Source organism: Cetorhinus maximus, chromosome 2 (assembly GCF_964194155.1).
Source record: "Cetorhinus maximus chromosome 2, sCetMax3.hap1.1, whole genome shotgun sequence".
Lineage (NCBI taxonomy): Eukaryota > Metazoa > Chordata > Chondrichthyes > Lamniformes > Cetorhinidae > Cetorhinus > Cetorhinus maximus.
In genome coordinates this window covers 33,704,964-33,729,856 of record NC_135880.1, presented here as the reverse complement: position 1 = coordinate 33,729,856, position 24,893 = coordinate 33,704,964, and the positions used below count along the sequence as shown (strand labels likewise).

The 24,893-nt window shown below is 43.5% G+C and overlaps 1 protein-coding gene across 9 annotated transcripts in view; it reads right to left on the bottom strand.

Annotated features, from left to right (window-relative positions):
- Positions 1-24,270, bottom strand: part of mast4 (microtubule associated serine/threonine kinase family member 4) — a 480,851-nt gene extending 456,581 nt beyond the window's left edge. For 8 of the 9 annotated variants that reach the window (XM_078562902.1, XM_078562920.1, XM_078562911.1 and 5 more), the window contains exon 1: positions 23,831-24,269. In XM_078562902.1, coding sequence (XP_078419028.1) covers positions 23,831-24,034 — 204 coding nt within the window. In that variant the 5' untranslated portion in view covers positions 24,035-24,269. Of the gene's footprint in view, positions 1-23,830 lie in introns of all 9 variants that reach the window. The other variant, XM_078562967.1, reaches the window with a different exon arrangement.
- Between the last annotated feature and the right edge of the window lie 623 nt (positions 24,271-24,893).

Below are 24,893 nucleotides of genomic sequence, written 5' to 3'. Positions count from 1 at the left end.
GCCACATCTGGGATACTGTGTGCAGTTTTGGTCTCTATGTTTATGGAAGATTAAACTTTCATTGCAAACTGTAAGGGATGGTTCACTAAATTAATCCCTGGGATAAGGGGGCTGTCTTATGATGAAAGGCTGAATAAATTGGGCCTATATTCTCTAGAGTTTAGAAGTATGAGAGGCGGTCCCATTGAATCATACAAAAATTCCAAAGGGGCTAGACAGGGTGAACAGAGATTGTTTTCCCCTAGCCGGGGAATCTGAAACACCGGGGGTGGGGTGCACAGTTTCAGGATAAGAGTTCGATCATTTAAGACTGAGAATGAGGGGAAATTTCTTCACTCAAAGAGTTATGAATCTTGGGAATTCTTTACCCCAGAAGATTGTGATGCTCCATGGTTAAGTACATTTAAGGCTGGGATAGACAGATTGTTGGTCTCTCAGAGAATCAAGGGAAATGGGGAGTGGACGGAAAGTGGAGTTGAAGCCATGATCATACTGAATGGCAGAGCAGGCTCAACAGGTCGTATGGCCCACTCCTGCTCCTACTTACTGTATAGCAGAATGAACAACTGCAGAGTACTGTGCTAAATTGGTCTGACCATTTTCCTTTCTCACGAAAGGGATCCCCAACACCTTGATATCCATTTCCCCAACCTCCCTGCCTACCCTCAGGAGATCACATGCACCAATTCACTGCTCCCAGGCTCAGGGTTTGAACGGTCTCATGATTCCCCTTAGACAATGAAACTTTGCCTCACCAGCTCACCGGTTATGTAGTAATCTTCCGCAGCTTGCTCTGTACCCAGCTGAGTTGGTGGGAAGATCAACCTATTCTCAGTGCCTCACCGAAATATTTCACAAACTGTGAAGTTACCAGGTTATCATCCTTTCCTTTTGTAGTGCTGCATGAGCTAACACTACGTTGTTTGCCCACATAAAACAATTACTGTACCCCAAAAGTATTTTACCATGTAAAAGCATTTTAGGGAATTTTGACACCAGAACATGATAAAGCACTAGAGTGATTTCTTAATAATTTGTACAACACTTTCTTCCTGTTCCAACAATCCATAATTACTTATCCTTTAGCGCATTAACACTCCGAGCCTCCAGGCAAACATCCAGGGAGATCGCAATTGTCTGGTGTGGACCTGCTGCTTATTCTCAATGCAGCTGAGGAATTTCCTTCTTTATTCCTTAAACATTTCTTTTCCCCATTTCCCTTCAGCATTTAGGAGGAGGGGGAAGCCAAATGCCTTGAACTCCTCCTGGAAGGATTTACTTTCCCAGCCAATCAGGGCTGGCGGAGAAGCCCATGCCCTCTCTAGGATTAATGCAGGCTAACCCCCAATGACGTACCAGCTCCAAAAGGAAGACATGAGCATTAAGTCATGCACTGATCTTCAGCCATGGAGATAATTACAGTAAACACTGCACCTGGCACTGACAAGCCCACGGATGAACAATGCTGACACACCTCAGTTTGGTAGCTAATTAGGCCATGCCTGGCCATGACTCCTTAAGTGATATCATCCCAGCCGAACCCATTTATAATCCTTGCACCTCAACTGAAAAAAAAATAAAATTTCCAAAACACGTTCCATTACACAAAGCATTTTTTAAAATAGCAGAAAAATCAGTAGAGTTTGATTCTGTTGTGCAATTAACAGAAGGAACAGGAGCAAAGAAAAGTATTCAGCAAGACAGGTACAACAGCTACTTGATTATCAGCAATTCTTTCCCTTTGTTACGATCCTGTTAGGAACCATTAACATGTAAAGAGAAATCCAAACACCCAGCGATCAACCAACAGGACTAGGCCAAAGATTTCCTGCTTTTAAAAAAAAAAAATTAATTCTTATATACAATAAAGTTTAACAAAGCAATCACTATTAACTTAATATTTATAGTTTATAATTACCTATGCTATGAACTCCGATGTACTTTTTATTTCCTTCCACCAAGAATTCCCTTACACGTTACAAAAATCTCGAAGGTGCATTCACTCCTTTAGCAACCAAGCCAAAAGGTATGCCACGGACTTATAGAATTCACTTTAATTCTCCTCAGTGTTCCAGCTACTCATCCAAGATAAGGTTCTATAGGGGTCCTTCCATTAGCTTTTTGGCTACATGATTCTCCGCCTTTTCTTAACAGGCCTCAACTGTGGATGCCTCAGCTATTTGTTTGGGTTGCCAGCACATACTCAACTGCCTTCCCACAGCTCTCCATAAGACCATAAGACATAGGAGCAGAAATTAGGCCATTCGGCCCATCGAGTCTGCTCCGCCATTCAATCATGGCTGATAAGCTTCTCAACCCCATTCTCCCACTTTCTCCCCGTAACCTTTGATCCCCTTACCAATCAAGAACCTATCTATCTTGGTCTTAAATACACTCAATGACCTGGCCTCCACAGCCTTCTGTGGCAATGAATTCCATAGATTCACCACTCTCTGGCTAAAAAAGTTTCTCCTCATCTCTGTTCTAAAAGGTCTTCCCTTTACTCTGAGGCTGTGCCCTCGGGTCCTAGTCTCTCCTACTAATGGAAACATCTTCCCCACATCTACTTTATCCAGGCCTTTCACTATTCTGTAAGTTTCAATCAGATCCCCCCTCATCCTTCTAAACTCCATCGAGTATAGACCCAGAGTCCTCAAATGTTCCTCATATGTTAAGCCTTTCATTCCTGGGATCATTCTCGTGAACCTCCTCTGGACCCTCTCCAGGGCCAGCACATCCTTCCTGAGATACGGGGCCCAAAATTGCTCACAATATTCTAAAAATAATCTGACCAAAGCCTTATAAAGCCTCAGCAGCACATCCCTCCTTTTATATTCTAGTTCTCTCGAAATAAATACCAACATTGCATTTGCCTTCCTAACTACCGACTCAACCTGCAAGTTAACCTTAAGAGAATCCTGGACTAGGACTCCCAAGTCCCTTTGCACTCCAGATTTCTGAATTCTCTCCCCATTTAGAAAATAGTCTATGCCTCTATTCTTCCTACCAAAGTGCATGACCTCACACTTCCCCACGTTGTATTCCATCTGCCACTTCTTTGCCCATTCTCCTAACCTGTCCAAATCCTTCTGCAGCCTCCCTGCCTCCTCAATACTACCTGTCCCTCCATCTATCTTTGAATCATCTGCAAACTTAGCCAGAATGCCCTCAGTTCCTTCATCTAGATCATTAATGTATAAAGTGAAAAGTTGTGATCCCAACACTGACCCCTGTGGAATTCCACTTGTCACCGGCCACCATCCTGAGAAGGACCCCCTTATCTCCACTCTCTGCCTCCTGCCAGACAGCCAATCTTCTATCCATGCTTGTACCTTGCCTCTAACACCATGGGCTCTTATCTTACTGAGCGGCACCTTGACAAAGGCCTTCTGGAAGTCCAAGTAGATAACATCCATTGGCTCTCCTTTGTCTAACCTGCTCGTAACCTCCTCAAAAAATTCTAACAGATTTGTCAGGCATGACCTCCCCTTGATGAAACCATGCTGACTTTACCCTTTTTTACCATGCACTTCCAAGTATTCTGAAATCTCATCCTTAATAATGGACTCTAAAATCTTACCAACAACCGAGGTCAGGCTAATCGGCATGTAATTTCCCGTCTTTTGCCTCACTCCCCTCTTAAACAGGGGGGTTACATTAGCGATTTTCCAGTCCTCTGGGATCCTCCCTGACTCCAGTGATTCCTGAAAGATCACCACTAATGCCTCCACTATCTCTTACAGCTATCTCCTTCAGAACTCTGGGGTGTAATCCATCTGGTCCAGGTGATTTATCCACCTTCAGGCCTTTCAGTTTTCCTAGCACCTTCTCCTTGGTAATGGCCACCATACTCACTCTGCCCCCCGACTCTCTCGAACTTTGGGGATGTTACTCGTGTCTTCCACCGTGAAGACTGACGCAAAGTATCTATTCAGTTCCTCAGCCATTTCTTTGTTCCCCACTACTGCTTCTCCAGCGTCATTTTCCAGCGGCCCAATGTCCACTTTTGCCTTTCTCTTACCCTTTATATATCTAAAAAAAACTCTTGCAATCTTCTTTTATATTACTGGCTAGTTTACCCTCATATTTAGTCTTCTCCCTCCTTATTTCTTTTTTAGTTGTCCTCTGTTGGTCTTTGTAGGCTTCCCAATCACCTGGTTTCCCACTGCTCTTCGCCGCATTGTATGCTTTCTCTTTAGCTTTTATGCTGTCCCTGACTTCCCTTGTCAGCCATGGTTGCCTTGTCCTCCCTTTAGTATGCTGCTTCTTCCTAGGGATGAATTTTTGCTGTGTCTCCCAAATTACTCCCAGAAACTCCTGCCATTGCTGTTCCACTGTCTTTCCTGCTAGGCTCATCTCCCAGCCAATTCTGGACAGCTCCTCCCTCATGCCTCTGTAGTTGCCTTTATTCAACTGTAATACCGTTACATCTGATTCCAGCTTTTTCCTCTCAAATTGCAGGGTAAATTCTATCATATTATGGCCACTTCCTCCTAAGGGTTCCTTCACTTTAAGCTCCCTTATCAAATCTGCCTCATTACACATCACTAAATCTAGAATTGCCTGTTCCCTAGTAGCCTCCACCACAAGGTGCTCCAAAAAGCCATCTCGTAGATATTCCACAAATTCCTTTTCTTGGGATCCACTACCGACCTGATTTTCCCAGTCTACCTGCATATTGAAATCCCCCATGATCACTGTAACCTTGCCTTTCTTACACGCCTTTTCTATCTTGTGGTGTATCCAAGCTAACTCTGCTGGCTGCATTCTGCCACAAGGCTCTGTGAGGACCACTGTAGGTTTCTTCCACTAGCTGCAAGCTAGAGCATATCTTCCAGACACTTTTCCCTCCCAAAGCCCAAACTGAGATAGAGCCTATCTCGCATTTCAGTGAACAATGAAGTTAGTATTTTTTTCTGCCTGAAGTGCAGGCCTCATAAGTTTGTTTGTATCATTTCCTGTTGGCTCCCTCAATCCAGTGAGATGCAATCTATACCAAACCTCAACTGCCTCTCTGTTCCCAAACTGGTTCTGCTTCTGTCAGCAAACACACACACAATTTTTTTTAAAAACCATCTAACCAAGGCTCCACTCCAAATCACTATTTCTATGTCCATGTGGCATGCTTTGAGATGGTTCAAACAGAAATCTAAATTAATTATTTTATCTTCAATGCTAACCTTTGATTCTGTAGCCCACATGAATAATTTATATTGCTAATGGAGTTTTACAACTCTCCTTCCCAGAATTCTTAGCTTTTAGCTTCTTTTATGGAGATAACAATAGGCACCCTGGCTCTACCCAGCAGTGCAGGAATGGATCACCTATTGCTTAAGTCTTTTTTCACCAGCAACTCTGACCTTGTAAGATAAACACAGGTTAATTAAGTCTAGGCTTGTTTTGGTTTGCATTTAAATCAGGGCTATTAGCAGTTTCTCAATCAGATGTCCACTTATCCTTAGGTTTAACACTTCAACATGCAATCTAAAAGTTATACTCCTGAAACTATAAGTCATATTCTAAAACATGGGCGGAATTTTTAGCTCAGTGTGCGGCATGCGCCCAACCTACTCGAGCGTAAAGTTGCGTGTGATGACATTGAGCGAGCTTCCCAACGTCATCCCGCACTCGCGCGATATTTCGGTCAGCGGGCACACGCAAAAGTCGGAAGCGCGCCCGACGACAATTAAGAAGGCAATTAAGCCCATTAAAGTTCTAAATGACTCCGATTTTTCGTGGTCCGTCCAACCTGACAGTTGGCAGACGGCCGAATCTGCCAGGCGGACTTTGCATTTTTGATGAAACCTCCTCCAAGGGCGGGATGAAGTTTCCGTTATTAAATTTAAAAGAAGTAAAAACGTCTGGACCAGAATTTATCATCATCTATATGTTCAAGTGACTGATTCTGACGTGTGGACATTTTTTTCTGGATTTTAAAATCTTTATCTATAACTTTTAAAGTCTTCAGCTCCCTGAGGCAGCTCTCTGCCTTCAGGGAGCTTTCATTCCGCGCTCCCCCCTGCCCGCGCTCGCCCTCCTCCCACCCCCATCCCGGCAGCACTGAGCATTTCAGCTCACCTTTCACGTGTGAAATCGCCGTTGGGGGCCGATCGCGGTTGGCGGTCCGTTCCCCAGCCACTCCCTGGTCAGTGTGCGCCCACCAAACTAAAAACCCTGCCATGAAGTATGAACTAAATTTCCACAACATCTTCAATCGTCTCTGTCTCTCTCTCTTCTGAAAACGCTGACTCACGCTAGGCTATAGTTCCATTGGCAGCAGCAACCTTACAGTTCTCTCCTAAGTTGCCACTCTTCACTTATGAGCCTCAACTAACGTCAGCAGGCAACTGAACCACGGGGTTATCAGAACTAAGGCAAATCTTGTCCTCACTCAGCATTTACATATGCTTTCCTGTAGGAAATCACTGGTCAGCTATCAGAAGCAGCACTCCAAAATGATTCCTCTCCCTCCACTGCCCAGCACCCTTGAATCCCTGCAACCAACTGGCTGAGACCAGCTAACTTCAGCACACAGCAAGAATTTACTCTTCAAACCTGTAGAACTACAAGCACTGCTACTTCCAACTTACCTTGCCAGGGACCATTTCATCGGACCCTGGCAGTGACTGACCGCTCCCCATAGATGTCAACAGCTGCCTACAGGAGTCGACATCATCCTCACTGGCTTCCGGTGGCCGTCTTTATCGCAGCACGCTAATGAGACCCAGAAGTCAAAATCTTCCAGGCCTCACGCTCCGGGTGGGCAGGCAATTTGCAATCATCTGCTTCAACCTTCAACCCTAGTTCTCATCTACCTAGAATCGTAACTTAAATTATACAAGAGACATTTTAGCACACACATATCCAGTATATAACCCATTTGTCCAACAGAATCTCTACCCGGAAAGCAGTGAAGGAAAGGGAAAATTAATGAAGTTCCCTGGTGGTAGCCAGAAAAACAACTAACAATGCCAGCTGAACATCTCCAACACATAGTTTAAAACCATTGGTAAAAGATTGTGAAGGCAATTAAGTAGGTTTTTTTAAACAAAAGATAGAAATTCCCCTAATTAATGGTGTTCATGTTTATAGAAAGATAAATGGACACTGAAACCAAAAAGCTCAAAGACAAACCATGTGGCAGATGTAGGGAAGGAGAGGTTAGCAGTTTGAAAAATTGGCACCAATGGATGGTGGGCGGTTTCCAATTATTTTCTACATGAAACGGAAAATAATAGACACATCTGAAATCATCCACCACCAGAAAAACCTTCAGTTTTCATAGAACAGGATAACACTGCCTTGCCCTCTCTGGCTCTCCTGAGAGATGCTGTTGAAGTCTGCCAATTTTATCCTGCAACAACAATCAAGTGTACGATCATTAAGCCTGGCCTGAAGACAAGTAATGAGCCTTTTCATGTCAGTCAAAACTCAAAACATGGGAGGTTAGGTCATGTTAACATGTCAATATCGCATTTCTAAAAAGGGGAAAAAATAATTTAAATGTTTAATTTAATTTAAACTTTTATCACAACTTTTTTTTTTAAAAAACCTAGATATTATAAAATTCTCACGAATGCTACTGGATATTTCACTGCAAAACAGGACCTAAATAACGAGCCTAATGTTTATCAGCGATCTAATTGCATAGGAACACACTGGCTTAAAGACTGGGATAAAGAGTTATAAATTATGTAACCATTTCACTAAGTGGAATAATTATTCAAACATTGAGGCACTCCTATATTTACCAAAGGATAGTGACCCTTTGTTGCCTGGAGGTAATTTTTAAAACTATTGTTTTATACAAAGTAGACTATAGTTTGTAGCATCACCACCAAAATCCTATCGATGCTCAGTGTACTCTCATTGAGAATACCAAGTAGTTCCTCACAGGGACAGGACATTTAAGAAGTTGCCTCCTTTCTCTCATGCCCAAGCAGGAAAAACAATTGATTTAAATAGTTCAAAGCCCAATATGGCGTAGGGTCAGAATAAAATTGTTCCATTGTGGGCAAGGCAGAGAAAGCAGGCAATTAAGTACTGGGGAATGCCACTATCATGCTGCTTCAAAGTAGCTGAAATCTCTGTCTCTATTAAAAAATGCAAAACCCCATTGCTGTTGATCAGTATCCTGATACCTTTATGGTCACTAGATCAAAAACATTGGAAATGAGGAGAAGCCTGTCAGAATCCACGAGGAAATTTTCAAATTCTAATTTCAATCAATCCAAAGTGACATGTATTCCATATTCAGCAAGTTAGAACTAGAGAGCTTCTCAAGCCTCAAGCGCATTACAAGGGGGAGCTGATCACCAATAAGTAAGTATTTTAAAGTGGGAGGAATAGGGGGGGACACAAGACATGGTCAAAGACAGGAGTTCCTATGAGGCTTCTGAAATCAAGGGGAGGTTAGCAAAGAAAAGTAATTTTGGATAAGTTCCTGAGGGTAGGGGCATAATCTCACCAAGTTCCTGATTATTCAGTTTACACCAAAAAGTGAGGGTTAAACTGAACAGAAGTTAGCACAAAAAAAGACATTTGTTTAATAATATAAATATTACTGCAACTGATCATATTGTATGCATTTTTACTCTGGAAATTGAATGTGAAATGCAATCATCCAAGATGAGGAAAATGCACATTTAACATAACAACTTGCACATTTAATATAGAAAAATGTTCCCAAGGCACTTCACAGAGACTGAGCCAAGGAGGAGATATTAAGGAAGCTGATCAAAAGTTGGTCAAAATGGTGAGTGTTAAAAGAGAGGCATAGGAGCTTTAGGAATGGAATTCATACAGTATATGCAAAATAAATTATAGCAGTGGCAGTATTGAGAACAAGCAGAAAACACAAGTCACAGGGACATTCGGCACAAGTTCCCATATTTAGTGGAGAGCCTCTCCTGCTGAGAGCATACATCAGAAATTCAGAAGCAGAGTCTGTCTGAATTTGCAATGTGTACTTGCGACTGCAGAGGGGGAGATGGGAGATCTGGACTTCAGGCATGTCAAATTAACCCATAATGTCCACTTCCTACCCTTCCTAAACTGGAATCTTTCCCTTTCTCCCTCCTGCTCCAGGACATTCGTTCCATGTTTCTCCCCTTCTTATGCTTTTCTTGAACGACACACCAACTGCCGCTACGAGTGCTCCCAGGTCAGTCCAATGAATCAATCATCACGTTAGATTGACCAAGTGCTGCCTCCTCTCTCCTTATGGGGTAGAAACTGGCCACCCTGACACAGCTAAGATCTGATGCCCAGCTTGAAATCTAAACCCATACACCACCACAACCTAAATATAAACAGCTACAGAAAAGAACAGATTATGCAAGGAAAAGAGTGCAGAATATCATCTTCAATGGTATGCATCCCCCACAGAACTCAGAGTGAAAACAAAGGCTGTACAAGGTGCTGATCAGTGGCTGCAAAAAACAGTTCTCAATACATTATCTGCAATTTATAAACATCTGATCAGCAAAAAACTCATGAAACTTATCAAATGTCAAATCTCTGCAGGGTTACGAAACTACCACAGTCCATCAAAAGTATTCCTGTAGAAAAGTGGGGAACATAGACCTTGGATTATAATTACACAGAATTATGCTGAAATTTACACCCATTTCTGCCAGTCTTGCCCAGAGACACTTAGGCCCAAATTCTCAGTATAGAGAATGTATCCACGCCAGAAGGTAAAAAAGGTACAGACGCAGCTTTACCAATAGGAACAATATAATCACCCTGCTGTCTTTTTTAATTCTTTCATGGGATGTGGGCGTCGCTGGCAAGGCCAGTATTTGTTGCCCATCCTTAACTGCCCTTGAATGGAGTGGCTTGTTAGGCCACATCAGGGGATATTTAACAGTCAACCACATTGCTGTGAACTGGAGTCACAGACCAGGTAAGGATAGCAAATTTCCTCTCCTTAAGAGCATTAGTGAACCAGATGGTTTTTTATGACAATCAATGGCGGTAATAGTGACCATGAAACTGAGACTAGCTTTCAACTCCTGCTTTTAGCAATTGAATTTAAATTCCACCAGCTGCTATACTATCCCAGTGACAATACTGCCACACCACTATCTCCCCCTTTCACTCTGTGCTGCACTCTTGGACTATCTTGCCTCTGCTGCTCCACTACAATTATTGTGTGTGCCATTCACTCCACAGGATATTAATAAATGGCTGAGCACACTGGATACCGCAAAAGGCCATGGACCCTGACAACAAAAACTCTGAAGTACTGAAGCCTTCTACTCCAGAACTAGCCACGTCCCTAGCCAAGCTGTTCCAGTACTACTACAACACTGGCATCCACCCGACAATGTGGAAAAACTGCCCAGGTATATCCTGTCCACAAAAAGCAGAATAAATCCAATCCAGCCAATTACCGCCCCCATCAGTGTACTCTCAATCATCAGCAAAGTTGTGGAAGATGTCGTCGACAGTGGTATCAAGCAACAATTATACAGCAATAACCTGCTCACTGACGCTCAGTCTGGGTTCCACCAGACTCTGGAACTCATAACAGCCTTGGTCCAAACAAAGACAAAAGTGCTGAAGTCAAGAGGTGAGTTGAGTGTTAAGAGTGTGAGAGTGACCGTTAGATCCATACCTCTCAAGGCTGAATTTTTATTTTTCAAAATGGAAGCACATGGCACGATCTGGACATTTATATGCTAACCTGGGATTTTTTTTTTTAAAAAGTCATAAGTTCACCTTGGAACTGTCAACAAGCAGGCCTCTTCCAAGAAATCACCTGACTTATATGGTACTTGGGAAGATCTGGTTGTTTTTTTAAACTGCAATTATTTTAATTCATGGAGACAAAAAAACTGAAGGAAGGTTGATAACTTCCTGGGAATCACATGCGAGAGAGGGAAAAAAACTGAAGTTGCGAACCTGCTTGGTTGGAAGGCAGTTTTGTTGGAGAACAAGCTGAGGAAAGGAGGCTCCCTTGACTGGCTCCCTCTCTCTACCTTGCCTGAAATTGTATGTGGCTATCAACCTGTAGCCAGAGAACCCTCATCTGAGGGTAACCAGTCTGCATTTGGACCTGCAAAGCTGGACAATTGTTGGCAATTTCCAGGCATCTACCGGGGCCACAAGAGAACTACAGGTCGACAGCATAGAGACCCTGTGGACTTTATCCTTTATTTTATAATGCTCATCCTTCAAAGAGACCGTTTGTCCTTTGTTTGTCTGTGTGCACGCACGTGTGTGTCTGTGTGTGTGTGTGCATGTGTGCGCATGTGTGCGCATGTGTGCGCATGTGTGCGCATGTGTGCGCATGTGTGCGCATGTGTGCGCATGTGTGCGCATGTGTGCGCATGTGTGCGCATGTGTGCGCATGTGTGCGCATGTGTGCGCATGTGTGCGCATGTGTGCGTGTGTGCGCTGGGGGAATTCTTTAGGAAGAGATAGATAGTTTTACTACACAAAAACAGAATTACCTGGAAAAACTCAGCAGGTCTGGCAGCATCGGTGAAGAAGAAAAGAGTTGACGTTTCAAGTCCTCATGACCCTTCAACAGAACTGAGTATTATTAGGAGAGGGGTGAAATATAAGCTGGTTTAAGTTGGGGGGGGCGGGCGCTGTAGGGACAAGCAAGATTACAATTGTGTGTTAACCGGTACTTGCAACTTGTTAAAAGAAATTTTGTTTTATAATAAATAATCATTGAGTTTTTGAAAGAAGCCTGGTCAGAGTCTCTTCTCTTCTGGGTACTGGTGGTATAGGCACACAGTTGGCCATTTCAGTGAGAAAATTAAACATTTAAATTAATGGTATGGCCTGTGGAGTAGAGGGACTTGATAACTTGCACACTCCTCCCATCCCAGTCCTAACAATGACTGCCCTTAACTAAGTGTAGCACCAAGGAGCCCAAGTAAAATGGAAGTCAAGGGAAAATTCACCACTGGTTGGAGTGGTTACACTCAAAGGAAGATGGCCACGTTTGTTGGAGGCCAAAGATCTCAGTCCCAGGATATTGCTGCACAGGTTCCTCAGGGTAGTGTCCTAGGTCCAACCATCTTCAGCTACTTCATCAATGACCTTCCCCCAATCTTAAGGTCAGAAGTGGGAATGTTAACTGATGATTGCACAGTGTCCACTTCCACTCCTCAGGTAATGAAGCAGTCTATGCAGCAGGAGTGTGATGGAATGCTCCCTATCTGTCTGGCTCACCACTATCTTGGACAAAGCAGCCAAATTGACTGGTACCCTATCCATCACCTTAAATATTCACTTCCTCCACCACCAGCACACAGTGGCAGCAGTTTGTACCATCTACAAAATGCCCTGCAGCAATTCGCCAAGGCTTCTTCGACAGCGCCTTCCAAACCCACACTCTCCACCACCTAGGAGAACAAGGGCAGCAAATGCATGGGGGCACCACCACCTGCAAGATCCCTTCCGAGTTACACACCATCCTGACTTCAAAATACATCGCCGTTCCTTCACTGTCACTAAGCTAAAATCCCAGAATCCCCTCCCTAGCAGCACTGTGGGTGTACCTACGCCATATGGACTGCAGCGGTTCAAGAAGGCGGCTTACTGCCACCTTCTCAAGTGGGCAATAAATGTTGGCCTTGCCAGCACTGTTCACATCCCCTGAACAAAACAAAAAAAAAACACACATCACACAAAATTTAAACACAAAGAAATGTGGGTGATGCGTTTTGGTGTGAAGTGATTCATTTTGATAAGAAGAAAGGGGAGACACAATATAAACTAAATAGTACATTTTTAAAAGAGAGGTGAAGCAAGAGAAAGAGAGAGAGAGACATATACACCAAAAGTGTATATAAGAAATCCTTGAAGGGGACAAGTGGAGAAGGTTGTTAGAAAAGCATATTGGACCTTCAGCTTAATTAGTAGAAATACAGAATATAAAAGCAAGTACGTTGTGATAAACCTGTTTTTAACACTGGCTAGGATCCCAGCTGCAGTATTCTGGCCTATTCTGGGTACCATACATTAAGTAGGATGTCAAGACCTAAGAAAAGATGCCGAAGAGATTTACCGGAAGTGCAGGACATCTGCTACGTGGGAAAGGGTAGAGAAACTGGGGTTATTCCCCTTAGAATAGAGAGGATTAATTGGAGATGTAATAGAGATGTTTAAAATCATGGAGTAAATAAGAAACAATTTGCAATGACAGAAAGGTTGGTAACCAGGGGACACAGTTTTAAAGCAACTGGTGAGAGAGCTAGCAGCGAAAAGAGATGTGTGTTTACACAGTGGATTACGCCGATCTGGAATGCACTGGCTAAAAGGGTGGTGGAAGCAGATTCAGAAATTGCAACAGGAAATTGGGCAACTACTTGAAAGGGAAACACTGGCAGGGCTATGGGGAAGGAGCAGCAGAGTAGGACTAATTGAATAGCTCTTTCAAGGAGCTGGCAAAGGCACAGTAGGCCAAATGGTATCTCTCCGCACTGTACCATTCAACGATTCTATTAAAAACATCAATATTGCCCTAAGTGCTTTAGGCTGGCAGGGTGATAGCCTTTAAGAACAACATCCATCTTGAGCTTTATTCTGTCAGGAGTTGTACCTTCAACTAAAATCTGTCATTTTGCATCATGGACACTTTTATCAACCACATCACCACATTTTCTTGGTTCGAACTTGATAGCTGCAACCTTCAGTGAGTAGTTGTGTTTAATTCTAGCAGAATAAACAGTCACTATCGCGAGTTTCTGTTTACAGACAATTTCTAAACAAGTTTTTAGCAGTTAGAAGCTTTAATGCTTTCTTCTCAAATCAAATTTCAGTTTATTTAAATTGGCATAATTAATCCACAAGTCTCTATATCAAAGGGAGTTTTGCAAATTGTGTATTGGAAATGTGAAGTTTACTCTAATTAAAATAAAAACTTCGCTATCGTGTGCAGTTCAACAGCTGGACAACTTCAAATAGCTATGCCTGCCAGATGGAAGAACTGCTGTAAATCCATATAACCTCATACAAGGTTATACTACTATGTGCTAATATTAGCATTAACTACTGTTTTTTTAGGGAGGGGATACACACATTAGCCTGTCTATACAGGCAAACATCCCACTAAGCGTCAATACAAGCAAGGTGGAGATCTATGTTATAAACCAGGGAAGAGGGTTCTGGTGTATTGAGAGGCAGGTTTCATTTTTAGTTCAATAAAACAATCCAGGGTAAAGACGTTCAACAGTTAAACATGAAGGTCTCATGAATATTTAAGAAGCTTAAACTATTCAGTTTTACATTTTATCCAAATAAAAATAAGAGATATTGACAAGCAGAAACAGTAGTACCAACAGTATTGTAACTGCTCCTCTGAATAGTTATCTGCCCGTTAATCACCACAAAATGGGACAACATGACACTTTATGTTGTAAAATTCTTGCTTTCCAAGTGTAAATCCAACCTTGAATTTGGCTTATCATGAATTCTGGCAATAAATGCAAGTTCATGTACTAAGCATTCCTCGCCATTTCATTGAGAATATTACTGGGAACACGCAAAAGGCCAGGCACCATCTGTGGAGGGCGGAATGTTGGATTAACACTTCAGAATCGACCTGAAACATTATCCTCCACGATTCTCTCTCCACTGATGCTGCCTGACCTGCTGAGTCTTTCCACCATTTTCTGTTTTAATTTCAGATTTCCAGCATCTGCAAAATTTTGTATTTCAAGTTTTCACAACATTCTACATCTCTCATCTCCGAGTTAGAATTTTTTTGGGTTCAAGTCCCATTCTAGAGTGCAAATATCAGGGCTGACATTCCAGTGCAGTACCAAGAGGGTGCAGCACTGTCTGAGGTGCCATCTTTTGACCATGACTGTAAACCGTCTGTCCTATCAGGTGGACGTAAGAGATCCCATGGCACTATTTCAAAGAAGAGCTGTGGAAATAGCTCTGATGTCCTCGCCAATATTTATCCCCCAATCAGCATCACACACGCAGATTATCTGGTTATTACGATATTGTTGTTTGTGGGACCCTGCTGTGCACAATTTGGCTCCTACATTTGCTACAACAGTGATTGCATTTCAAAAGGTACTTAATTGGCTATAAAGTGCTTTAGGAAGTTCTGAGGTTTGTGAATGGTGGTATATAAATGCAAGTCTTTTCTTTTAAATGTTTGACACAAGTGATTTGACTTGACACCAACAAAAAAAATTAAGATGGCAATAGTAATTTTAAGCTTTTTGTTACCCCAGTTACTGCTCAAGGCCAAATGCTCAATACCAAAGAATGAGAGAAAAGATTGATTTAAAATTGAAGTTTGTCAACTTTCTGAAATGCGGTTGATTCAGGGTTGTTTTTCAAATATCATTACTGTTCTGGTGTTAACAATTGTAATTTTAGTCATAGATTGAAGAGAAAAAATTGCCTAGCCTTATGCCATAATGCACTGCCTTGAGACAATACTGAAGTAACAACATTTAATGCAAATCAAAGCACATTATTTGAATCATCATTGGCAAAAGTGTATTTGGGTGCTTAACTCTGTTAGGAGGGAAACAGATCAGAATAATAAAGATGATTTTGGCCTTAGGGCTCTAAGCTAATGGAGAGAATCATAAAACTTAACTTATTTTCATTGAAGATTGAGGGAGACATAACCCAGATCTTCAAAATGCATCGATAATATAGGACCAAGATAATTAACTTGGACAATGTGCACAAAACCAGAAAATGCAGAATTAAAGTTTTAAAAAGCCTCCAGCCAGATTAGGGTGTAAAGAATCTTTGCATCTCCCCACAACCCCACCCCCACATCCCCAGCCTCCAAACCAAAGCAGCCAGCGTTTCACTAATTGAAAAAAGTTGGATAAATATCTAGTCAGGAACAGACCTGAAAGCAATGGGGATAAATAGACAGAAACGGTCAATTATTCTAACCTTTTGCATAAGGAACTCAGAAACAGACAAGTCTTGTAATAATTATTGCTCCAAACAGCGGTGCTGGTAAGAACAATTCAATCAAATGCTGTCACATAGAATTAATATACTCATCAATATAGTATGCCTATATTTTGGATTACCTAGAAATGTGTTAAAAATTACATCAAACAGCATGAATCAATGGCATAAAACCACTCATTAGCATTTGAAAGAAGCTCCACTGGTATAGATCTGTGCGACTAGAATAGCAGTTTCAACCACTGACATGTTTAAAAACTCAAGTGCTGAATCCCCAGCATTTTCTTTTCAGTCCAACTCTAAAATTTGCAGACTGCACATCAAAAGCTGGATGAACAAATGCAGGAAGTTCGTTGTTCGATTGTTCATTGTTCAATTTTCTTCACCAAAACATAATTTCCAAATATACAATGAACCCATTTGAGATTTATTTAGGAACACATGAAATCGAATGGGGGAAAAATTCAATTGTTTTCTAAGATTTAGAAAAGATTCAGGTAAAGTATGGAAATGCAACTTTTCAATGGAGCTCCCTTTATTAAGTATAGGCCAATCGACCAGAGTGTGTTTCAATCCACACAGTTTAAGAGTTCTGATAAGCCCACACCCCACAAACACAAAACTCAAGCAATTTGAATAATTCCGGCCCTTAGATTGTTACAATGCTGGTGCACACCCTGAGCCAAACAGTAAATATTTCAAATCCTATGTAGCCAGGTTTCTATTTATATCTCCCCTAGTAGCAAATATTGTGGATTTAGTTCCTCCACCATTGTAATAGCTCAACAAGATTTCACATTAAGTAGAATATGCATTTAAGTGATCTGCTTCATAGGGTTAGTGGGTGTCTCTCCCAAATCACCATCTACTCCCAGAATGAATTTGGTTCAAGCACTGGAGTGACAGAAAAATAGTTTGGCATCTGGTGTAAACAGTGATCATCAATTGCCTTCATTCTCACAACTTAGGTTGCGTTCTCGCATTCCGCTTATTTACTAGATTTTAATCTCATCGACCCTATTGCTCGTTCGCTCCAACTTTTCCAAGTTTCTCTCCAATCACTGCAACAGCAGCAGCAACTTGTATTTCTATAGTGCCATTAGTGTAGCAAAATGTCCCAAGATCCTAAACATGAGCGTCATCGAAGAAAATTTCACACCGGGTCACATAAGGAGATATATTAGGGCCGATGAGGTCCAAGAGCTAGTTTTTAAGGAGCATCTTAAAGGAGGAAAGAGAGTTAGAGGGGCAGAGAGAGGCTTAGGGAGAGAATTCCAGGGCTAAGGGCCCAGACAGCTGAAGGCATGGCCATCGATTTGGGGTGGGGGGTGATTAAATTCATGGACGCTCAAGAGGCCAGAATCAGAGGGGCACAGCTATCTCAAAGGGTTGCGGGGGATTGCAGAGATAGGGAGGAGTGATGCCATGAAGGGGTTTGAAAACGAGGATAAGAATTTTTTTAATTAAGATATTGTTTAAAGGGGAGCCACTGTAGGCCAGCAAGCACAAAGGGAGTTGGGTGAATGGAACTTGATGTGAGTTAGGACACAGGCAGCAGAGTTTTGGATGAGCTCAAGTTTATAGAAAGTAGAATGTGGGCGACCATCAAGGACTGTGGTGGAATAGTCAAGTTCAGAGTTAAAAGCCTGGATGAGAGCCTCAGCAGCAGATGATCCGAGGCAGGAGCGGAGTGGGTCAATGTTATGGAGGTGGAAATAGGAGGTCTTCCTGCTGGTGCAGATATGTGGTCAGAAGTTCACTCAGAATCAATTGTGACACCAAGGTTGCAAACAGTCTGATTCATCCCCAAACAGTTGCCAGGAAGAGGAGTGGAGCCAGTAACTAGGGAAGGGACTGAAGACAATGGTTTCCGTCTTCCCAGTATTTGGCTGGAGGAAATTTCTGCTGATCGATCACTGGATGTTGGCCAAGCAGCCTGACAATTTAGAGATGGTGTGGCTGTGGGGAAGGGCGGGGTCCAGAGGGGTGGCAGTGAGGTAGAGCTGGTTGTCTTTGGTGTACAGTGTGATGCTGCGTTTTCTGATCATGTCGCCAAAGGGTGGCAAGTAGAAGAGAAAAATGGGAGGGGACCAAGGATAGGTCCTTACAGGACACCCGAGGGAGCACTTGTAAATAAGGGTGGAGGAGACAGGGAGAAGGGTTTAAGAAGGCAGCTTGAGATAGAGAAAAGAAGCATTCCGGAATGATCCTGGAATAGTGAGAAGCTTTGGAAAAGTGAGAGCGGAACACTATGGGGCTTCACGGGGTCCAGTAAGTGCTCTGGACTTAACGGAGCAGAAATGAGGGCCGTGCCAGTGGGAATGGCCCACGGTGAAAGAGTGTAATGGTTTTAATGGGGATCAGGGCATCAAAGATAGAGGTATGGGTGTGGTTGAGCAAATCAGTAGCTGCAGAAATGTTATGGTGAATGGAGGGCTAAAGGCTACAGCTCAGATTTTAAAAGTGCAGTTATAAGTGATTTCGGAGAATTTTTTTCCCAGGTAAGCCACAGAAGCAATTAGGGTTGAGAGGAAGAAGAGGAATGTGGTTGGAGCGCAATACAAAGAAGCGATCAGAGATGACCATATCTGCGATCGACACAAAACAGCGATGCCACCAAGATGACGAGGTCTATGGGGTGGTCATGAATGTGGGTTGGAGAAGTGAGATTAAGGGAGGATAGGAGGGCAGTGAACTCAAGAGGAGAGAGTATGATGAGTTTGATAGAGTTTGAAATTATTGAGGTTGAGAAGACATTCAGTGCAGAGGCTGAGGGAGCAAAGCAATGAAGATATCTTAGTGAGTTAAAATGACATTTCAAGAAAATATAATTTCAACATACAAGCATCATGATGGTTCCTTACCCATTCATCACTAAAATTAAAACATAACACTAGGTCAGAAGTTCCAGGCAAAGCAACTAGTTTAATAGCACTCGCTGTTATTGCTGTGCAAGCTGCCCAGCAGCTCCTGGCGAGGTACCATCACAAAAATCACAAGTGACTGGACAATTTGCATCACCTCTGCCATTAGCCTAACAAAAGCGAGATCAACATGCAACCGCCCCGTGAGTTTCAAGAAATTGCTACATTTGCACAATAATTGCCAATTAGCTCAACGTAGAAAGTTAGGTCTGGTAACTAACTCCGTAAGTACCCTTTTAATGATGAAATTTACCTCTCTGCAGTTACTCAACCTCTCCAGTTCAGAAAGGAAGCAACAGAAACTGTGGAGTTTCATTCTTACAGGTAGTAAACTGTTGTTAGTCCTTTTTTAATAGTAAACAAAAATTCCTTTGTCTCTTTTTATCCCTCTCTCAATTCAATCTTTCTTTCCCTTTCTGTTTCTCTTTCCTACACCTGATTTTCCCCTAATTCATCTTATTTCCTTCTCTGACATTCCTGTTTCTTATTTAATCCTTAAACGATTGGTTAAGATAGACTGTTGGCTCCATCATTCACCAAGATGCCCTGCTGCCCCTGCCATGTTATCAGCTCACACTTCCAGCAAATTGTAGTGCAAAAAGATTTTGATCTGAAAAGAGAGGTTCCACATACAGGGCTGAAGGTGGCTGAAGACAAAAAAGGTATGAACATTTTTTGTTAAAAGGAGTCATGTATACGTTACAGTGCAAAGTGGTTAAGTCACTGCAATGCGAGGAGCTAGATAATTATAGCACTTTTTATGATTTGTAGTGAAATGCAAATGCCTCTTTTTTTGGTTCATGGGATGTGGGTGTCGCTGGCTAGGCCAGCATTTATTGCCCATCCCTATTTGCCCTTGTTCAGAGGGCATTTAAGAGTCAACCACATTGCTGTGGGTCTGGCGTCACATGTAAGCCAGACCAGGTAAGGACAGCAGATTTCTTTCCCTAAAGGGCATTATTGAAGCAGATGGGTTTTTACGACAATTGACAATGGTTTCATTAGCCTTATAGGGCAGAATTCTGCCCTCGGATGGAGGGCGGGCCCACTGGCTCGGCGGCGGGCGGACAGCCGACCCCCACCACCAAAAACGGGGCCCGCCGCCATTTTGAGTGGACTGGCCAATCAAGGCCCGCCCAGCGGCCTGCCCAACAGGAAGCGTTATGCGCTTCCTGTTCTGGGGGAGGGATGGAATCCCCACCTGTCAAAGTGCGCTCTTTTGCGCATGCGTGCAAAAGAGCACACTGCTCCCTGAGACAAAGTCCTGTCTCAGGGAGATTCATGAGAGGTAAGTAAAGTCTAAAAATAGATAAATATTAAAATTATTAACATGACCCCCTCATGTGATAATGTCACACGAGACGGGACATGTTAATAAACAACACATAAAATTTATTAAATGTTTAAAAAATGGACATGAAACTTCATCCCGCCAGTGGATGAAGTTTCCTGAATAATCTGGAGCCCGCTGGGGCTCCTGGCCTGCCCGCCAGCCTTAAGCTTGGACGGGCAGGTCTTTAATTATCTTAATGAGCCTGTCAATGGCCTCAATTGGCCATTAGCAGGTCGGCGGGCGGACAGCTGATTTCGCTGTCCGCCCGCCTTCCTAAAAATTTAAAGGGACCGGGATGACATCGGGGATCCCTCCCGACATCATCCTGCGTCATTTTCCCCTCGGCGAGCGGGCCCCGTCCCCAAATCGCCGAGGGGGAAATCCTGGCCATAATTCCAAATTTTTATTCGATTCAAACTTCACTATCTGCCTTGGTGGGATTTGAACCCAGGTCTCCAGTGCATTACCCTGGGTCTCTGGAATACTAGTCCAGTGACAATACCACTACGCCATCACCTCCCCTGTAGGCTACTTCAAATGAATGAAATTAAAATTTATTCGGTTTTTCATGCAGTTAGTACATATCATACAGATAAAGTCCATACTAACAACAAAAGTTGACCTTGCTACATTACGTACACCATAGGCAGGGATGCTTCAATAAGAGGGCAAAGGTGTCACCAACCAAGAGTTAAGGTTGTCATCTGAAAAGTTTGTTCATCAACTATGACGACAAGGTGATTCAGTTCTAGTCATTCAAAGCAGTTAACGTCAGGAGTTCAGGTTACCAGTCTTCCTTAGTTCATTGGTATTTCCTCTCAAATTTGGATTCCAAACGGAATTCTCAATTTACAAAAGTAGACTAAAATCAGATTAATCTCAAATCCCAACTATTTGACATAATGTGAAACAGAAATCAGACAAGCATAAGGAGCAGTTTGTCAGCTAGAAACAAACCAAATGAATTTCTGCATGGTTGACTATTTCTCTTGTTTGTCATTAGCTCCACACCCACCAGCACCACAGGTTTATTTACTTAAAGGTAGCAGTCAAGATCCCGAAGGCCTAGCAACCTATCCACTAGCCTCGAGTCAGGAGGTTCCCAGCTTCAATTGCTGATCTTGACTGGTTCAGTGAACGATGCTGCAGCCAAGAATCAACACATTCCAGTGTCATTTTGATGAAACACCGTGGGAATGAGCAGAGCCATATTCTACAACAGTATATAACGCCTCACTTACAATTTTAAATATTGCAGGGCCAATCATAGTCCTGTGCTCAAAAGATGGCGCACAGGATCCCCTTAAATCAAGCGAAGGGTCCCCAGGTGTCGCCACGATAATCCCAGGCCGGGTTCCCACTCCTGAACACAGAAAGCCTTGCTCATCCAGAGCAACAGCCAACCCCGCTCCAGCTCTGGCCCAGTACGGACGCTCACCTCCACAGTTTGTGGACTATCACTGAATGCTGCAATTTACACACACCATGTGTTGATATTGATTCTTTTTCTATAGAAATTAAACCTTTCACACTCCTCATTGATTTGACTAAGACACCTTTGAAAACAGAATAAAGTTTTACTTATCAGTCCCTCGCCTGCCTGCTCCTCTCTATAGCCCGGGCTTTGCAGAGTGAAGCTGAGCACACACTCACTGGTGTTTTTACACACTCCTACCCTACCCAATACCACAGAGCCGTAGGCAAATCATCTCTCCACTGGCAGATGCCATGAGGACACTCTCATAAGCGTGGCTCCTCCAGGCCTGCTCCCAATCTCGTTACTGGTGGGCATTTTCCAGGCTTTTTGAGGCTCTCCTCCCAGCTTTGGCTGCATTGGTAGCTGCAGTGACTGAGGAGCTGCCAGAGATCCCGCTCTGGGTTTCAGGCAGACTCTTGCCTTTTTTTTTAATTCACATTCTTGTCTTTGGAAGGAGTTGGACTAGATCTCAAATCTCGTCAAAGTGATGGGTGACAGCGTAATCAAAATTATGGCGGCAACAGGACTGGTCTGGCCTGGTCCTCAACCTCCAATCACAGGTTCCCTCCCCCCTGCTCTTGCTGCTCCTCCAATCACAGATTCTGCCTCTGGAGGGGCAGCAAGAGCAGGAGGGAGGGAACCTGTGATTTGAGGAGCTCGAGCCACAGATGTAGGAAAGACAGAATGTGTGATTGGAGGAGTGGCTCCTCACAGATTCTGTCTCTCCCATGCTCGCTGCTCCTCCTATCACAACTCGACACCAGTTTTTCCACTCTCACTGATGCCTGTGCTTTCAATTGTTCAGCTCCATTTAGACAGAGACATATTTAGAATAGTGGAATTCCAAAGTCCAAATGTCGGAAAGCCACCAAACGGTGGAAATTTCTCATCCCTGCACATATACGCTGACCACAACCAGCTCTACTTCACCATCGCTCTCAACCCCTCCAGTTGTCCAGCAGTTTGTCTGACATCTAGCGCTGGATAAACAGGAATTTCCCCCAACTAAACACTGGGAAGGCCAAGGCCATTTTCTTCCATCCCTGCCACAAACTCCATTCTCTCACCAACGACTCCATCCCTCCCCCAGCAACTGTCTGAGATCGAGGCAAACTGTTTGCAACCTTGGTGTCATATCTGACTGCAGGATGGGCTTCCGATCAGATATCTGTGCCACCACTAAGGCCGCCTATTTCCACCTCTGTACCCAGCTCCAACCCTGCCTCAGCTCATCTGGCATTGAAACCGTCATCCCATATTCCACCCTCCATAGACATCAGCTCATCCAAAAACCTACTGCCTACGTCCTAAATTTCACCAAGTTCTATTCAGCTTTGTGCTCAGTGGCTGACATTGGCTCCTGGTTGGGCAATGCCTCAATTTTAAAATTCTCATCCTTGTTTTCAAATCCCTCCATGGAGTCACCCCTCCCTATCTCTTTAATCTCCTCCAGACCTGTGACTCAGATACCTGTGCTCCTCCAATTCTGTCCTCTTCTCCATCCCCGATTTTAATCACTCCATTATTGAAAGCCATGCCTTAAGCTGACATGGCTCCAAGCTGTGGAACTCCCTCCTTAAACTTTTCCAACTCTCCTTTCTCTTTAAAATTGCTCCTTTAACCTCTTTCGCTACACTTTTGGTCACCTGTCCTAAACAGCTCCTTATGTGGTCAAGTTCTGTTTGATAACACTTCTGTGAAGTGCCATAGGACATTTTAGTATGTTAAAGACGCTATATAAATGTAAGTTGCTGCTCCCCATGTTATTTACATTGCAAATTCAAATTATTGGACATGATTTTTTTTTTAAATTATCAATCGACTATAACTTTGCCATACTTGTGTCACTCGTGCATTGTCATTCCCCCTCAAAATTTTTGTTCTATCTACCTGTTGCACGTTAACTTCCCTCCTGCAATAGCTGCAGGCCTGACAATAGCATATATTAAACGGCAGTCTAAAGATTCAGCTCATAACATATGTTGCGAAACGCAACATATGCTATTAACAAATGACAATCTGTACCTGAAGTTGGATTGACCCATGTGTCGATTCTTGAAGGCACCAAACAAACAAACACACAGACACACACGCGCATTGTTGACATGAGGCATAATTAAACCTTGGCAGTCAGGCACCTTAAAAATAAAGAATCACAAAAGATCAAGATGTACATACTCGTTCGCTCTCCTCGTCATCGTCTCGGTCGGGTGCTTCCTCGTCGGTGCTGTGTTCCTCAGGATCTCCCACCTTCCCCCTCTGCTCTGCGGCCACTTGCTGAAGCTCCGCGTCCGAGCAGTCGTTCTGCTCGCCCTCGGACAGTGTGTCGGACGAGCTTTCCGAAGCATCTCTCTCCGGCAAATCCTCCAGCTTCCCCTCCATACTTGGCGCCTGGAGTGAAGAAATGTTCTCTCTGCTTGCCCGGCGTGGCACTGCAACTGCGGGCAAAATTTTTAAAAAAGAAACATTAAACAACCAAGGTGCTAGTCGATATCATCTTTTGGGGTTGTTGTTGTTGTTGTTGTTGTGTATACCTGCCTGCTAACAGAGGCTGTGACAGAACTTTGTTGCATTTAAGAACCAGCGGAGGAAATGCTCGTGCGCGCCTCTCTCCCGGGCTCGCGTTCCATCCAGGCCCCGCCCCTCCTGCTGACCCCGCCCCCCCATTGGCCCCCGCCACCCTCCGACTCCGCCCCTTCCTATTCACACCGCCCACTCCTGACCCCGCCCCGCTGCCCTGGCCCGCAGAGCGCATCCTGCACCCTCGCTACACCGGCAGCAGCGCTTGACCAAAGGCAGCCAATACTTAAAAGTAGGTTCTAGCATTCCCTTGATAGGCTGGGGCTGCGACCCGCAGAGGCAGAAAGGATTAAAATATTGCAATATTTAAACCATCAAAACAGTGGGTGAATCTGTATTTTAATTTCCCCTCCAGTGCAGTACTGAAGGGAGTGCTGCAGTGTTGGAGGTGCCCAGATGAAACTTTAAACTGAGGTCCTGTTTGCTCTCAGTTCGATGCAAGAGATCCCATGGCACTATTTTGAGGAAGCAAAAGGGAGACACCTCCAGCATCGTGTCCAATATTTATCTCTCAATCAACTTTAATGTCCTTTAGAGAAGGAAATCTGCCATCCTTACCTGCTTTGGCCTATATGCAACTCCAGACCCATGCCAATGTGTTGACTCTTAAATGCCCTGTGAAATGGCTTAACAAGCCATTCAGTTCTCAAGGGCAATTAGA